We start from the raw sequence: 16,234 nt of genomic DNA, 5'->3' as shown, positions 1-16,234 counted from the left end.
GTGAAGAAGTTAAGCGCCCTATTGAAAGGAAATAATCCCAAAGGCGCTAAGGGAAATCGCCAACCCTTGGAAGGGGAGGGGGTTGTAAGTAAAAACCAGGAAAAGAGAAAAGATAAGACCTGCATCCCCAAACCAGGAGACGAGGAACGAGCCTCTGAAAATAAAATATCGCTGAGAAGCGCAAGACCGGAGAAACTCTGGTCAAACAAAGTATCAGGGAAAAATCTCAGCAGGGGCACACTGAAGTGAGGGAAGCCATAGCAAGGCTCTCATATGAAGGGAGCAGGAATCCCCCCCACCGCGAAGCAGGTGATGAAGTTAAGCGTCCTATTGAAAGGAGAAAACCCCAAAGGTGCTAAGGGAAACCGCCAACCCTTGGAAAGGGAGGGGGTTGTACGTAAAGGCCAGGAAAAAAGAAAAGATAAGATAAGACCTGCATCCCAAAACCAGGAGACGAGGAACGAGCCTCTGAAAACTAAATATCGCTAAGAAGCGCAAGACCAGAGAAACTCCGGCCAAATGAAGTATCAGGGAGATGCAGGCCCAGGAAATCTCAGCAGGGACACACTGGACTTAGGGACATGGGAGGAGAAGGAGAGCACTCCCAACAGTCTAAGGAGGAAGGTTCTACAAACAGGAGGAAGTCCCTCCCGAAGGAGACCATAAGGTGGAAATGCAAACCGTAGCACTAAACCACTCAACACCAGGTACTTGACGTGGGAGGATGGGAAGATAGACACGAATGGCAAGAGGTCCACAAGGCTATTGGAACCCGCAAGGGGAACAATCAACCCAGGCCCCTCCCAAACAACGATTATCATACAGAATCTGTGTGGTCAAATGAACGGGGACAGTGACTCCAGAAAGGAGTACCCGCTATGGGCTTACAAGGAACCAGGAACTGAACCACCAAAGGACAACAAAAACCAGAATATCCAAGAAAAAATGAAAAGAACCACCATATGGGAAGGAATTGACCATGGACAACTAGCCATTCTAAGAATAGTGGCTAGCAATCTGCATACATTGTCCCGGGGAGGGCAAATACAGCGGCTTGGGTTGTACCACTAAAACAACAGACACCCATATGCATAAGGAATGGCGAAGTCTCTATAAAAGAAACGGGAGTAACTACACGAAATGTAGAAACCAGCTGAGACCGACATACAGAAGACTCCCGGGGGAGAGAGTACCAGACAGGCTCAGACAATAGCCAGGTCCCAGGGGACTGCCCTCTGTTAGATCGTTCAACTAAGCAGAGAATATAAGGGAACACCCGGACCCAGAAGGAACTACGGAACCCTGTCCGATGCCAGAGCAATCAGCAGAAAATTCACCTACCAGGCAGGTGTGTGGCGCTCAGTGGTTCTGTCCCTGACTCATCAGGGAGGACGTCCAGCGAGGATAATGTCGCTGACCCCAGAAGGATTCCGTGTGGCGGAGGACATCCAGTGATGTCCAAAAACTGCTGCAGCGGTCTGTGCTCACCAAGCTACGTACCCCAACAAGGAGAAGATCCAGTGGAGATCACTGTACTCCACCAGGAATGGTCCGCCCTGTAATAGAAAACAACGCGGGTACTCCTTTATAATATGGGGAACGCGGAGTGCAGCAGACAGTAGTATTTTATAGGGATGGCAATAGCAACCCTAGCACAAAAGCCAACAACCACTTGGCCATGGTGTAGGGAGCGTGGTTGTATGTGGACCACCCACCAGATCAGAACAGATCAGCCCTATACTGGGTACACCAGAAGTAGCAATATACCGACAAGGTGGAGGTGGGGGTTGGGCTGGCCCACCCCTGCCAGATATGGTTACCATGTTCATGCTGACCCAGAATGGCCGAAAAGGGAAGTAACCAACATCCGCAGCACAGATTAGAGCCCGGGGAAGGAAGCACCCAGTAATACAGAAACTGTATGGGCCACAGATTGCACTATAGCACGTGGGTACTAAAAATACACGCCTAAAACCAAGGTAAAGTGGCTGCATGTTGCACTCTAAGGAGGGTGGAAACAAAGCCACAGCATCCGGGAATGCGACCGCATTTGGAGGGTACAGGTCATCAACCTGTAAGGTAGAAATACGGCTGTGTAGTGTAGAGATACGACCAGAGAGGTGCAATGGGTACAGCATCTGGAGATGGTAGAGGTACTAGATTTAAGATTAGAGCGATGAGGCCGCATGGAGCACCCTAGGACCAGAGAAGTGCAACGGCTGCCACGTTAGCAATGGCACCTATATTCCGCTCGTGAAGGGGAAAATAGGGCCGCACGGTACCACAAAGAACGACAGGTGCACACCACAATTAAGTAAGTGCAATGGCAACTGAAGGAGGCCCTCTATTTCACCTAAAAAGAGGGAAACAGGGCCACATAGTACACCATAGAGCCAGACAGGTGTAACGGCTGCAGCATCAGAGACGGTGCAGGAACTCTACCTAAGAAGGGAGTAAGATGGCTGTTTGGTGCACACTATGATGAGGTAGGTGCAGTGGCCACGGCAACACAAGGAGGCCTCAATATCTCGCCCGGTAAGGGAGAAATAGTGCCGCAAGGTACACCATAAGGCCAGACAGGAGCAACGGCAACAGCCTCTGGAGATAGTGAAGGTACTCTACCTATGAAGGGAACAAGGTGGCAGCCTGGTGCCCACTAGAACCAAACAGAGGCAATTGCTACAGCAATTGAGAGTGGCCTCTATATCTTGCTGGGAAGGGAGAAAAAGTGCCTCACGGAACACAATAGAGCCCGCCAGGGATATTGGATACAGCATCAGGAGATGGTGTAGGGACTCTACCCATGAAGGGAGCAAGGTGGCTGGAAACAGACAGGTGCAATTGCTACGGCAATTGAAGGCGGCCTGTATATCTCGCCCAGAAGGGGGAAATAGTGCCGCATGGAACACCATAGAGCCAGTCAGGAGTAATGGCTACAGCATCTGAAGTAGGTGTAGGAACTCTACCTATGAAAGTAACAAGGCAGCTGGAAACAGACAGATGTAATCGCCACGGCATAGAAGCCGGCCTGTATTCTCTGGTACAGGCACTACAAAAGAACCTTTAGAGGCCGAGAAGGGTTGCCAACCCTACAAGTGGCGTTTGCCTGAATTATCAGCTTGCCTAGAACATAGCCCCTGGATAGGGGAACCAGGAAGGTCTGTCGTGTACAGCCTACGAGGGCGTACGTACCAGAGACACCGCGTAGGTGTCCCAGTTGCTAAGCATGGTGACGGCTGCCTTACCTGTGCGGTAATTACCTGTGCGGCAGGAGAGCGCCATCCGAAAGTCCACTAGAGGGGCACCAAACCTGGGTAGGGTAGGTACCACCATGCACGTTTGACTTGACCACACAGAGGGATTCTGCATGGTGGAAGACCGCCTGATGCTCTGTTCCGAGGGAATCGGTGCAGAGGTGTCCCCAGAGGCAACTGACAGAGAAGGCTTCGTCACCAGCCTCAGGCCTGTCCTGGGGCGACCCGAGGATGCCGAGGAGGGGTGGAAGCTAGTTGAGACCACCCGAGGTTGGTCCGTGGGCTACTCCTTGCGTGACCCTGTATCTGAGTGTGGCTCATCTGCAGGGAGGACCCGGGGGGGAGAGGAGACCGCAAGTTGTAGGTAGCGCTCCAGCGACTCCGCCAGGGATTGGGCAAGTCAGGCAAGGTTCCCATGGTTCGACATGGATGGAGCCCATTCAGGGGGGACCTACACACAAAAAGGTGGGAGGGGGGACAAGGCGACCACGTGGAAACCTCCGTAGACAACGGACGCACGTGAAATACGTGGAGATCCGATAGGGAGGCTGGGAGAGGAGGCCCTCATAGAGCAGCAGGGCTGTCCTATCTGTCCCCGGATGCCACGTTCCCAATAGGTGCTGCAGCAGCTATAGAGCAGGTGGCAGGGCTGCAGGAGAACGCAGCAATCGAGAGGGGAGGGGGGGGGGGAAGGAGCCTACAGAGCAATTCAGCCAGAGGCTGCCTACCAGACCACAGGAGCTGTGCAGCGCACCCCAAGCAGGAGAGCAGAAGATGGCGACCAGGAGAGAGCAGGAGCCGACAGCCGGAGGAAGAACCGCCCCTCTGAGAGAGAGCAGGGAACCTGGAGCTGGATTGGCAGGCAGGAGAGGCCCCTCCCAGGCTCCCCCCACGGAGGAGAGGTGACGGAGTAAGCCCGGGAAGGACAGAAAGTGGGCGGGGAGATGCGGCCTAGTAGGCCCGAAAAGCCGGGGCCTAAATTATTGGATCGCGAAAGTGCCCCAGAGCTGCCGCGACAAACGGGGGCCAGGTTGGGGAGAGAACTGAAGAAGCGACCCCCAGAGAGGGAAAAACGGAAGGCCAGGGGGCTTCTGGGGCCAGGGTACAGAACCAGGATGGCCGCTGAGAGATGTAGGTATCCGGGAAGGGAGGGGGGGAACGCGCCCAGGCCCGGGGAGGAGGGTGGGAGACCCTAATCTAACATACTCACCCTCAGATGTCTTCAGGCGCAGCAGTAACCACCCCCTCGGCGGACTCAACACAGGAACTGTGGGACTGCCGGAATTCCACTGCGGAAGCAGATTTGGGGACTGGGTGGCTGCCAGGTGTCGGAGTACACGCCCGCAGGGGGGCAACTAAAGTGGAATACGATGGAGCCACCCCTGCCGCAGGCCGAAACCTGCAGAGAAGAGAAAGAAAAAATGATTGAAGAAAAAATTAAATAAAAAAGTAGCAGGATGACCTGCACAAAAAGCAGGTCAGGTCTGCCTCCTACGGACACTAGAACAAGACTGAGCTGTCTAGTGTCTGTGGAGAGGGTATAGCCCAACGGGGAGGAGCCAACACTTTTTTATGTCTAGTGTCGCCTCCTAGTGGTAGTTGGACATATACCCATGGTGCTGTGTCCCCCAATGCCATGCACGAGAAATATACCCAGTCATTTTACATTACGTAAGTAGTGGCATCTATTTTTTTTTAGAACTTAAAGGGGTTCCCAAGAACAAAAACACCACCACCCTGATGCATGGGTTGTGCCTGGTATTGCAGCTCAACTCCACCGAAGTGAATGGGGCTGAGCTGTAATACCGCACACTTGTGGACAGGGGGGATGCTGTTTTTGGAAGAAAGCAGCCATCTTTTTACTAGCCCTAGAGAACCCCTTAAGGCTTCATGCACACAATTTATATATATATATATATATATATATATATATATATTCAGATTCGCAAAATACAGATGAGGTCCATGTGACATACAGTTGCATCTGTAGGTATTTGCGGACCTATTAACTTCAATGGGTCCATGGTCTGCAATCTGCAAAGAATAGGAAATCTTTTGCAGAACGGACATACAGATGCGTAAAACACACGGATAATCTGTGTGATTTCTGCATCCGTATGGCAGTTCTGCAAAAAGATAGAACATGTCCTTTACCTGTCCCCAAAATGCAGACAATGGACCCATTGAAGTTGATAGGTCGGCAAAGAAAATAGATGCAACTGGATGTCACACGGATCTCATCCGTATTTTGTAAATCTGAATTTTGCGGACCCTGCCGTCCCCAGTGTTGCGCTCTGGTGCTGCACTGCTGACATCCTCTTTCTGTCTGTAGCGGTGATGTTCCGTGCACACAAATCACCATGCAAATCATTGGCTTCAGCAGTATACAGGACGTCACTGCTGAGGCCAGTGATTAGTTACAGTGGCAACAGGGTGTGCACTGAATATCAGCTCTGCAGCCAGGAAAACTAACAGCAGCGAGGAGGACCACAGCTCATCGCTGGAAGCAGCAGGGGAGAAAAAGGGTACTGACTCTTTTGTTAGTGTAGTGCAATTACATGGACTGCCCAAATTTTATTCAACTCAGACAACCCCTTTAAAAAGGGATGCATGTGTGCCAACACAGTTCACCACTATTTTAGTAGTATATGAGCTACTCACATGATATGGTTGGCATGATTATGGTTATAGGGCAAACCACATTTCAACATATTTGAAGTGATGGGTTGCGTCCATTGGATGTGGAAGAATATTTCTCCTATTGATATGTCTTGATTTTCTCTCTTACAGGCCTGTTATTAAACAGTACTTCTATGTTAAAGGGGTTTTCTGAGATTTTTATACTGATGAACTATCCTCAGGAAAGGTCATCGGTATCTGATCGATGGGGGTCCGACACCAGTGACCCCTGTCAATCAGCTGTTTGAGAAGGCAGTGGCTTTCCCTAGGCCAGTGACATCATGCTAATCGGTCACACGGCATTGAAGTGAATGAGGCTGAGCGCGATACCAAAAACAGCCACTATACAATGTTTGGCGCTGTGCTTGGTAAGCTGTGCCAGTGCCTTCACAAACAGCTGATTGACGAGGGTCCTGAGTGTAGGACCCCCCCCCACCGATCAGAGATCAGGAAAAAAATCTCTTAAAATTTAACTCTTAAGCAGTTAGGAAAAATTGAGAATTCTACATTTTCCTAGCTTTGGTCTTAATTTCTCCTTTACTTTCATTTGGAGAAAAGAAAGTGACAAGCAGTCTGTCAACTTGATCATTCACGTGCTCAACAACAATGAAGCAACCATTCTATGTGACAACATATCTGCACAACGTGAGACCTCATCTCTATGCAGAGTCTGAAGAAAGCGGCAGGTTATTCATTTTACACGCTCATATCATACAAACATACAACATACTTAAGAGCTACTGCTATTGCATGCTGTCAGAGATGATGGCATGGATAGATACAAGCGGTGCAATAGGTGCATGCCATCAGCCATATTAAGGGGGTTGTCAAGGATTTTGATATTGAAGGCCTCCTATCCTCAGGATAGGTCATCAATATCTGATCGGCGGTGGTCTGACTCCCACCCCCCCCCCCTCCGCCCACACCCATCAGCTTTTGCGGCCTCTTCCTAGGCCATTGGCATCAGGTTCATTGGTCATATGGCCTATGTGCAGCTCATAACAATTCAAGTGAATGGTTCTGAATTGCAATACCAAGCACAGCCACTATACGGATCTCACAAATGGAAAGCAAAAACGCCAGTGTGAAGGTAGCCTAAGGCTACTTTCACACTTGCATTAGGTGCGGATCCGTCTGGTATCTGCACAGACGGATCCGCACCTATAATGCAAACGCTTAGGGCTCTTTCACACTTGCGTTGTCCGGATCCGGCGTGTACTCCACTTGCCGGAATTACACTCCGGATCCGGAAAAACGCAAGTGTACTGAAAGCATTTGAAGACGGATCCGTCTTCAAAATGCGTTCAGTGTTACTATGGCACCCAGGACGCTATTAAAGTCCTGGTTGCCATAGTAGTAGTGGGGAGCGGAGGAGCAGTATACTTACAGTCCGTGCGGCTCCCGGGGCGCTCCAGAATGACGTCAGGGCGCCCCATGCGCATGGATGACGTGTCCAATGCGATCACATGATCCATGCGCTTGGGGCGCCCTGACGTCACTCTGGAGCGCCCGGGGAGCCGCACGGACGGTAAGTATGCTGCTCCCCCGCTCCCCACTACACTTTACCATGGCTGCCAGGACTTTAGCGTCCTGGAAGCCATGGTAACCATTCAGAAAAAGCGAAATGTCGGCTCCGGCAATGCGCCGAAACGACGTTTAGCTTAAGGCCGGATCCGAATCAATGCCTTTCAATGGGCATTAATTCCGGATCCGGCCTTGCGGCAAGTGTTCCGGATTTTTGTCCGGAGCAAAAAGCGCAGCATGCTGCGGTATTTTCTCCGGCCAAAAAACGTTCCATTCCGGAACTGAAGACATCCTGATGCATCCTGAACGGATTTCACTCCATTCAGAATGCATGGGGATAATCCTGATCAGGATTCTTCCGGCATAGAGCCCCGACGACGGAACTCTATGCCGGAAGACAATAACGCAAGTGTGAAAGAGCCCTTAGATCCGTTCAGAACGGATCCGTTTGCATTACCATGAACAAAAAAAAATAAAAAATTTCAATGTAAAGTCCGTTTTGACTTTACATTGAAAGTCAATGGGGGACGGATCCGTTTGAAAATTGAGCCATATTGTGTCAACTTCAAACGGATCCGTCCCCATTGACTTACATTGTAAGTCTGGAAGGATCCGTTTGCCTCCGCACGGCCAGGCGGACACCCGAACGCTGCAAGCTGCGTTCAGGTGTCCGCTTGCTGAGCGGAGCGGAGGACAAACGGTGCCAAACTGATGCATTCTGAGCGGATCCGCATCCACTCAGAATGCATTAGGGCTGGACTGATCCGTTCGGGGCCGCTTGTGAGAGCCTTCAAACGGAGCTCACAAGCGGAGCCCCGAACGCTAGTGTGAAAGTAGCCTTACCTGAGTTGGTTTAATGTAACTTACCTACTTATAGAAACCCAGTTGGATGGTACACAGGAGAGCAAAGAATTCTTAACTTCAATTAAAAACTGGGGGGGAAAAAAACCAGAAGTGAAGATCTGCACTGTGCACTTTAATACATAAATTGTAAGTCCTACTGAGCATTCGACCCCAAACTGCAGGCCACGAGCCAGATGGGACTCTCTGGTTCTCATTTTAGGTTTCACAATATGATCAGTGGTGAGTTTAGGACACCCATAAATACATTTATCTGCTTCTGGTATTTGGGATGAAGCTTTCAGCAACCAGTTGGCCTACTGGGACTGTCTTTTAACAATTTATATACCGATTAAGCTTTAAGCTTTTGTACTGAAGTCCAATTATTTTTGGTTCACTCAGAAGAGCGGGTAAGAATAAGCCAGGAATAGAGTGAGTTGAGGGGGGGAGGAGGGACTGTTAAGACTGGCGGGTTGGTTAAATTTAACCCTTTAGTGACCACCAATGCAAGACAGATTTCGAATCTATGATATTTATATGTTGCATAGGTTTCTGTGACAATTTTTTTTGAATTGCAGCTTAATATTTTTTATCCTTTATTTAATTTCATGTTTTTTTTGTTTGTTTTTTAAAGAGAACCTGTTACCACAAAATGTAGCACATTATACAATAGAAGGAGCGGAGCAGATTATATCAATGTGCTCAGCTCCTTGTGAAGTTTTGTGATTATAGATTCATCTATTCATCAACTTGTAACTTTATACATTTACAGGTTTGCTTTTTCTGAGCTCAATAGCTTAATGGGTGGTCTTATAAGTGATTGACAGCTAAGGAAAAAAGGAAAAGGACACAACGTGGAAACAGCCACAGTATCCACTGGCGGCACCAAAATACCATTAGAAGAAGAGTACAGGGCACCAAATCTGGACATTGGTTTTAGGGCGCGGCTGTCAATCACTACTGTCCTCCAGCAGGTGTTCTGTGGGCACAGCTTTTGTGCAAGATCACTGACGTGTATATGTGGCAAAGGACTATCTGCAACGTGCATATACGAGACAATGTGGGAAGGAGTTAAAACATAACATCACATTTGTGATTACTTATTATACACTTAAAAAAAAAATGAAAAAAATAGTTTTTAAAAATACAAAAAAATTATATATATATATATATATATATATATATATATATATATATATATATATATATATATAGCACCCCCCTTCCCCAAAATCCTGAAATTAAAATAAAAAAATAAATTAACAATAAAAAAATAATAATAAAACTAACATTGTAGGCTTTGCTGCATCTGAGAATGCATGAACTATTAAAATATTTTTCCAATATGGGGAATGGCGTAGAGGAAAGAAAAATAAAAAATGTCAATTCACCATTTTTTGTCACTTCACTTTCCCCAAAAAATTTATAAAAAGTGATTAAAAAGTCTGACACTGGGGGCGTGGCCAACTGCCGGCATGAGAGCACGCGTTTGAGTGCAGCTCCGCTTACCCTCTGTAATCCTGCATCATCCTGACAAACTGCCGACTCCAGGCACAGAGTGGACGGTGTGTAAACGCAGGAGGAGACCCCGCACATCGACGATGGGGCCTAACAAAGCACAGACTGCTGCGGAGAGGTTGAAAGAGTTCGCCAGGTCTGAGGCCCAAAATGGCGCCGCGACCGCATCACCATCGAGTGCGGCGGTCACCCGTGGGCAGGCCGCTCACCAAGCAGAAGCTGAGGAACCCACCGAGCTTGAATTCACTCTTAAGGCTGCTTATGAACAACTCCTGGTGGCGATCTCATCATGCCAGTCCTCGCTCACCGGGAAGCTGGAGGAGGTGAGGGTTGATGTTAGCCTGCTCCGCCATGACATGCAGCAATTGCGGGACCGGGTCAAGACCACCGAGGACCGAGTGTCTGCCCTGGAAGATCTGACCAGACCGATGGAAGGGAGAGTACAAGACCTGGAGAGATCTGTGGGTCAGTGGCAACAGAAATGTGACGATCTGGAAAATAGATTGCGTCGAAATAATGTGAGGATCTTGGGCCTACCTGAGAAAGCTGAGGGCAGAGATCCGGCGGCATTCTTGGAGACTTGGTTCAAGGAGCAGTTCCCTGAGGCACCCTTTACTCCTGCCTATGCAGTGGAGAGAGCCCATCGTGTTCCAGGCAGACAACCACCACCTGGGGCTCCCCCAATACCACTTCTGGCGCGCCTTTTGAATTGGAGGGATCGTGGCCTTATTCTTAGCCAGGCCAAGAGCAAGCAAGATATCAGGCATGATAACGCAAGGGTCTCCCTTTTCCCGGATTTCTCGGCTGATCTCCAGAAGAGAAGGGCCACGTTTGTTGCGGTCAAACGCCGTCTCCGTGAGCTAAATTTACAGTACTCTATGGCCTACCCAGCTCGCCTCAGAGTAATAGATGGTGAAAAAACCGTCCTCTTTAGCGACCCCAGGGAGGCTGAGGACTGGGCCTCGAGGATGGCTGCGCGTCCCCCCCCCCCCCCCCCGCGCTGATATGCTCATCGTCTACACAGCAAGAATTACCTGTCCCTTCATGTCTGCCATGGGTGGGACGTGTTCAGAAACTCCCTGACTTTATTACGAGTTATAGAGGCTTTATGCCATGTTATAGAAAGGCCGTGTCAACTTGCTGGCCTCTGGAGAGGGCTCGCTCTGTCCTCAAGGGCTTCTATGATTTGATCTGTGGACGATATATCAACATGTCCCATTTTCTTGAGGTAATGTTGGCAGTTTTCATGATCTAGACGTAATGAGGGAAGGAGCACTACCTGTGTGGTATTAACATCTATCTACACCATGCAGGTCCCCGAGTTTAGGACCACTCAGTTAGTCGGTTCTGTACATGACACACTCAGGTCATTTATGTTATTTTTATATGTTGTGTTATTGTATGCTCAAGTTTACTTGTGTCAAATATGGCCAAATTTCTCCAACTTATACGCAGGGAGGCTGTTGTATTGGGGGGTTCAGGTGTCTGAACTGACGGCACACGTATTGTATGAGGGGTTATATGTCCTTGATTCAACAATAGTGTTATTATGGCCCCCTTGATAGTCATGTCATGGAAAGTCAGAGGTTTGGGAGACCCTAAAAAGAGGATTGCAGTATTCTCCCAGATTAGGTCCTTTAACTCTCATATATTGGGACTTCAGGAGACCCATCTCACCCCGGAAACGGGAAACAGGCTTAAAAAACTCTGGGCCCAGCATTTATTTAGCGCCTGCGGCAGTTCACACTCCAGAGGAGTAGCACTCCTGTTTCATAGAAGCCTTAAGTGCGAGATTCACCACTCGGTGGTGGACCCAGGGGGCCAGTACATTTTCATATTTGCTCATATTGACTGTGTCCCCTATGTGATTGTCAATTTATATAACTCAGCCCCTGCATCTCTCTCCTTGTTGCAAGCAGTCGTGGGATTCATGACTCATTATCCCACTGCCCGCTTCTTGTGTATGGGAGACTTCAACCAGGTGTTGAGCGATGACATGGACAGATTTAGTGGCAGGGCTGACAGAGGTGGGCTGGGAGGGGAAAACACGACCCTTGCTAGGATTTCTGAGGAGATGGGATGGATAGATATGTGGAGGGCTAGGAATCCACATACTAGAGAATATTCTTGTTTCACACCCTCTAGAGGTGCTCTGTCTAGAATAGACTATTTATTCGGCAATTCCATAGTATACACAGACTTGGTGGACATGCACCATGGTCCGCAGGGTCCCTCTGATCATGCCCCGGTGTTAGCCAAGCTGGCGATCTCTAACTCTCTTAGCTCGGGCAGTAAAATGCGTGTTCACCTTTTTTGGCTCACCCTATTTGGTTTAACCGACAGAATCCTTGATCAGCTGAAAGTGTTTTTTGAGGTCCAGAACGTATCCACTGATCCCTTATTATTGTGGGAAACACTAAAGGCGTATCTCAGAGGCTGCCTTAAGTCCTCCATATCATATGTCAAGAGAGAAGCGCAGCGCAAAGAGAAGGATTTACATGCTAGCTGCAAGGTGGCAGAGAGGGCGTTTACTGAGTCCCCCACGGAGGAGCGCAGAGTGGAGTGGATGTCTAAAGGTAGACAATACATGTTGCACTTGGAAGAAAAGAGCAAGAGAAAACTTTTTTTCCTTAAGCAACAGGCGTTTGAGACAGGCAATCAGGCAGGGAAACTACTTGCGCATATAGCACGTGCCAATACTATGGCTCCACCAGTACTTCGCCTAAGAGAGACTGATGGACGCATAGTGGAGACGATTCAGGATATATTAAAATGCCTCCATGTTTTTTATGCGGGTCTATATAGGCCAGCGGCTAACTACTCAGAGCAGGAATTAGAATCATATCTTAATGAAGTTTCCTACCCTAGACTAAACGATCTGGACAGGGGTATCATGGAGGAAGATATCACTTTGGAGGAGGTGGAAAGAGCCATTATGGACTTGCCATCAGGAAAGGCCCCTGGCCCGGACGGCATCCCGGTGGAGGTATACTCTAGATACAGGGAGAGTTTTGGCCCACAGTTGCTGAAGCTGTATAGAGCTGCGCACTCCGGCAGATCACTGCCGGACTCGATGTACGATGCCTCCATTGTTGTGATTTTAAAACCCGGCAAGGATCCGCTGGACTGCGGATCTTATCGTCCAATCTCGCTTTTGAACTTGGACTATAAAATTCTAACTAGGATTCTAGCCAACAGATTGAACAAGGTGATAACGTCTGTGGTACACTCTGACCAATCTGGTTTTATGCCTGGGAGATCCACGTCGGACAATATCAGGAGAGCGCAAGTGATTGCGCAGGTGGGAGTTGCCGAGAAAGAAAGGTGGGCATTAGCCTCTCTAGACACGGCTAAAGCTTTTGACTCCCTAGAACGGCCCTTCTTAACAGCTGTGCTGAGGAGCTTTGGCTTTGGTCCCAATTTTATTAGATGGATTGGCATACTCTATAATAACCCCTCTGCATGTATTCAGCTTAATGGCTCATACTCTGAAAAGATTTCTCTACTTAGGGGTACAAGGCAGGGATGTCCGCTCTGGCCTCTTTTGTTCGCAATAGCGATAGAACACCTGGCAATAAGAATTAGACAGGATCCAATCTACACAGGGGTGTCTACGGGAGGCAGGGAGGATAGAATAGGATTGTATGCGGATGACTTGATCCTGTTTATGTCTGATCCGGAAACGTCCCTCCCGAGAGCGATTGAAGTCATTGCGTCCTTTGGGCGATATTCTGGACTACACATAAATTGGGGCAAGTCAGCCATCATGCCTCTATGGGCACACGACTGGCCGGAATGCCATTACAATTTGCCTGTAGTTGATAGGTTCAAATATCTAGGGGTAATGATCACCAAGGTACCGCAGCTCTCCTATACTTTGAATATTGAGCCCCTAGAAACACTGTTTCAAAATAAAATAAAAACGTGGGAATCTCTCCCATTGTCAGCTATGGGAAGATTGAACCTGGTGAAAATGGTTCTGCTACCCAAGGGTTTATACCTGTTGTAGCATGCCTGCACCCCGATTCCCCAAGGATTTTTTAAAGGCATTCACGCACTGATCACGGCCTTTGTCTGGGGTAAGTCCAGAAGGAAGCTTTCGCTCCCGGTTCTTCAAAGGTCAAAGCTGCAGGGGGGTGCTGCCCTTCCTGACTTTTTTCTATACTTTATAGCAAGTCAGTTAAGATTTTTGAGGTACTGGGTCACCGAGGCTCCACGGCCCAATGCGGAATCTTATCTGCATGAGCATCTGCAAGTTTCTACGTTATGGCCCGTACTAGAAGGCTCTGGACATTTACAAAAGTGCACCCTTCCAATTCACAAATTAGCCCATCAGATATGGCAGGCGTCCAAGTTGAATACGTATAAAGATTTACCTAGTGAGATTCCCATATGGGATAACTGCATGTTTCCCCATTTATCACGGTTAGAAGGGGTGTCAGAGTGGAGGAGATATGGGATTCGAGTATTGGGGGATATATATGAGGGAGGTCAGCTGATCACATTCTCGCAGATCCAAGACAGATTTCTGGTGCCGCGCACTCTCTTCTACAGGTACCTCCAGCTGCAACATGCACTACAGGCCCAATTTCAAGGTGGAAATAGATGCATATCTAAGTATCCTATCATTGGGGTTCTGAGATCCCAGGGCCCTAGAGGGATAGTATCAGCCCTCTACACTCATCTGCTTGATTGTCGTATGCTGGTGACCCCGCTGGCTGTCGAGAGCAGGTGGAAGATGCTCATACCTTCTTTGACTTCTGAGGAGTGGGAGGGGGCTCTAATAGCCCCAACTAGGGTGTCTCCTTCTATTAACAACAGAATGATTCAGCTCTTTATCCTACACTACAGTTATCTAACTCCCACTAGACTTCAAAAGATGGGTAGGATTGATCACTCCAGGTGTCATAGGTGCAGTGCGGAGGGTGCTAACTTTTGGCATATGATCTGGGATTGCCCAATCATCCATCAGTATTGGGTATCGGTACTGGAGGTTCTCAAGGCTCTGGTCCCTCCGACACTGCAGCTGTGCCCCAAGATGTGCATCTTGGGTATAGTGGATGAGGAGTCTTGGTCACATTACCATAGAATTTTCTTAGAAAAAAACACTGTTTCTAGCTAGGAAGGCGGTTGCCCTGCGATGGATGGGAGATTCCCCCCCCCCCCCCTCAAAGGGACAATGGCTCTCTCTAGTAAATAATACGGTTTCCATGGAGAATATAGTCTATAAACATAGGGGATGCCAGCAAAAATTTGATAGGGTTTGGGGTGATTGGTGTTCATCTCCACTTACTTTACACACTTCGCGCCTGCACTCGACAGCTGGCGACCCTTAAGGGTTCTCTTAACACATGAAGTGTTGCTCGATGGATAGCGCTGCATTCGCCACTAACTGTGCACTTGAGTATGTAATGAGCCTGTATCATTTTGTTTTATAATTGCATCATCTGAGCAACTATCATGTAAAACTCACATTTATGATTCCAACTACATGTTATTTTAGCCTCTAAAAAGCATTGTATCTGCATTCCTGATTGGCCCCTGCGCGGGTCATTATGATGTCATGTGTGTGCCATGTGTGTGTCATGTGTGTGCCACTTATTCTCCTTTAATAAAACGAGTAAAAAAAAAAAAAAAAAGTCTGACACACCCTAAAATAGTATCAATGAAAATTACAGATCTCCTTGCAAAAAATAAGCTATAACACAGCTCTGTGGACACAAATATAAAAAAATTATAGGGGTTAGAATATAACAAGAAGAAAAAATTTCTTTTTTACAAACTTTATATACGGTATTTATTTTCAGTATTAAAATACAATAAAAACTACACAAAAGTGGTATCCCTGCAATCATACTGACCTGGAGAATGAAGGTAACAGGTCAGTTTCAATTCAAACGGAACGCCGTAAAAACAAAACCGATAACACAGTGGCGGAATAACTTTTTTTTTTATATATATCCCACCCCATTTGGAATTTTTTTCTACCTTCACTACATCACATGTAATATTAAATGGTGCCATTAGAAAGTGCAACTTCTCCCGCAAAAAAAAGGCCTCATATGGCTATGTGAACAGAAAAATTTAAAAAAAGTTATGGCTCTGGGAAAGCAGAGAGAAAAAAAAAATTGAAATGCAAAAACGGAAAATCGCTGGGTCCTCTAAGGGTTAACGGAAGCAATAAGAGCCTATGGGTTACAGATACATCCCTCACTAGCCTTCCTTAAACAGCTGCCTCAGAGAGCTTCTGTGACAGTTTAACCCTTTCCACCAGAAGCAGCACAGCTGGAGGCCCTGCCTCCTCCCGAGGATGTGATGCTTATGGTGGAAGGTGCTAAATTCTGCAAAAGAATTCAGTGGGAGGGGAAAGTAGTGAATGCACCACACCACACTATAGAGAGGGACTGTGTGGGGGGGCG

General features: G+C 48.0%; 1 protein-coding gene across 5 annotated transcripts in view; it reads right to left on the bottom strand.

Annotated features, from left to right (window-relative positions):
* Positions 1–16,234, bottom strand: part of MSH3 (mutS homolog 3) — a 211,618-nt gene that overhangs the window by 61,645 nt on the left and 133,739 nt on the right. For all 5 annotated transcript variants that reach the window (XR_005776986.1, XR_005776987.1, XR_005776988.1 and 2 more), the window contains exon 16: positions 8,325–8,389. Coding sequence is in view for 2 of the 5 variants with exons in the window: in XM_040421493.1 (XP_040277427.1) it covers positions 8,325–8,389 (65 nt within the window). In the remaining 3 variants the exon portion in view is untranslated. The remainder of the gene's footprint in view (positions 1–8,324; positions 8,390–16,234) is intronic.

This window comes from Bufo bufo, chromosome 2 (assembly GCF_905171765.1).
Source record: "Bufo bufo chromosome 2, aBufBuf1.1, whole genome shotgun sequence".
Lineage (NCBI taxonomy): Eukaryota > Metazoa > Chordata > Amphibia > Anura > Bufonidae > Bufo > Bufo bufo.
The sequence above is the reverse complement of the archived record's forward strand: the minus strand, read 5'-3'. Positions and strand labels throughout refer to the sequence as shown.